Below are 665 nucleotides of genomic sequence, written 5' to 3'. Positions count from 1 at the left end.
TTTGTGGGTTCACCCATCTCGCAGGCAGAGCTGGGTCTCTGCTCCGAGCCAGCCCCCAGCTCTGCTCACTCCCTCTCTTTTCAGTGCTTTATTTTTCCCTTCCCCTTTCCTTTTCTTCCCCTCCTCTTCCGACAGATCAAAGCCACCGTCCGGCTCAGCCACAAGCTGAGCAGCCCCAGCAGCAGGACGGAGGCAGCACGGCCGCGGTGCCACCGCCGCGGGCATCCCTGGCTGCCACCGCCAGGTCCCCTGCAAGGCTTCTGCTGCAAGGCTGGAAATAACGCGCTGCTTTTGATTTCTCCCTTTTGTCTCCCGGCAGCCGTTAGGGAACAAGCAGCTGGCCTTCCAGCAGCAGCTCCTGCAGATGCAGCAGCTCCTCCAGCAGCAGCACCTGTTAAACCTGCAGCGCCAGGGACTGGTGAGCCTCCCGCCGGGACAGGGCTCCGTGCCCCTGCAGACCCTGCCCCAAGGTAAGGACCCCTACCTGCGGTGGTGGAGGGATGCATTGAGGGGTCCCCATGGCTGTCGCTTCTCCCTGCAGCAAGGGAGGGCTGGGAGTGGGTCAGGGAGCGGGCTGGGGGCGATGCTTTTCCTAATGCGCCCGTCTAAAGTTTGGGGGCTGATTGCATTCACGGCTGGAGCAGCTTGGGAGAGTTTGAGCTGGT

The 665-nt window shown here is 62.4% G+C and overlaps 1 protein-coding gene across 1 annotated transcript in view; it reads left to right on the top strand.

Annotated features, from left to right (window-relative positions):
- The window catches only part of FOXP4 (forkhead box P4), a gene marked incomplete at its 5' end in the record, with an annotated part of 6,152 nt that overhangs the window by 4,628 nt on the left and 859 nt on the right, over positions 1–665 (top strand). Inside the window, one exon of the mRNA XM_010085352.1 lies at positions 320–470. Within this exon, the coding sequence (XP_010083654.1) occupies positions 320–470 (151 nt within the window). The remainder of the gene's footprint in view (positions 1–319; positions 471–665) is intronic.

Source organism: Pterocles gutturalis, unplaced genomic scaffold, assembly GCF_000699245.1.
Source record: "Pterocles gutturalis isolate BGI_N339 unplaced genomic scaffold, ASM69924v1 scaffold370, whole genome shotgun sequence".
In the NCBI taxonomy this organism is placed as follows: Eukaryota; Metazoa; Chordata; class Aves; order Pterocliformes; family Pteroclidae; genus Pterocles; species Pterocles gutturalis.
This window is presented reverse-complemented; position numbering and strand designations above follow the sequence as displayed.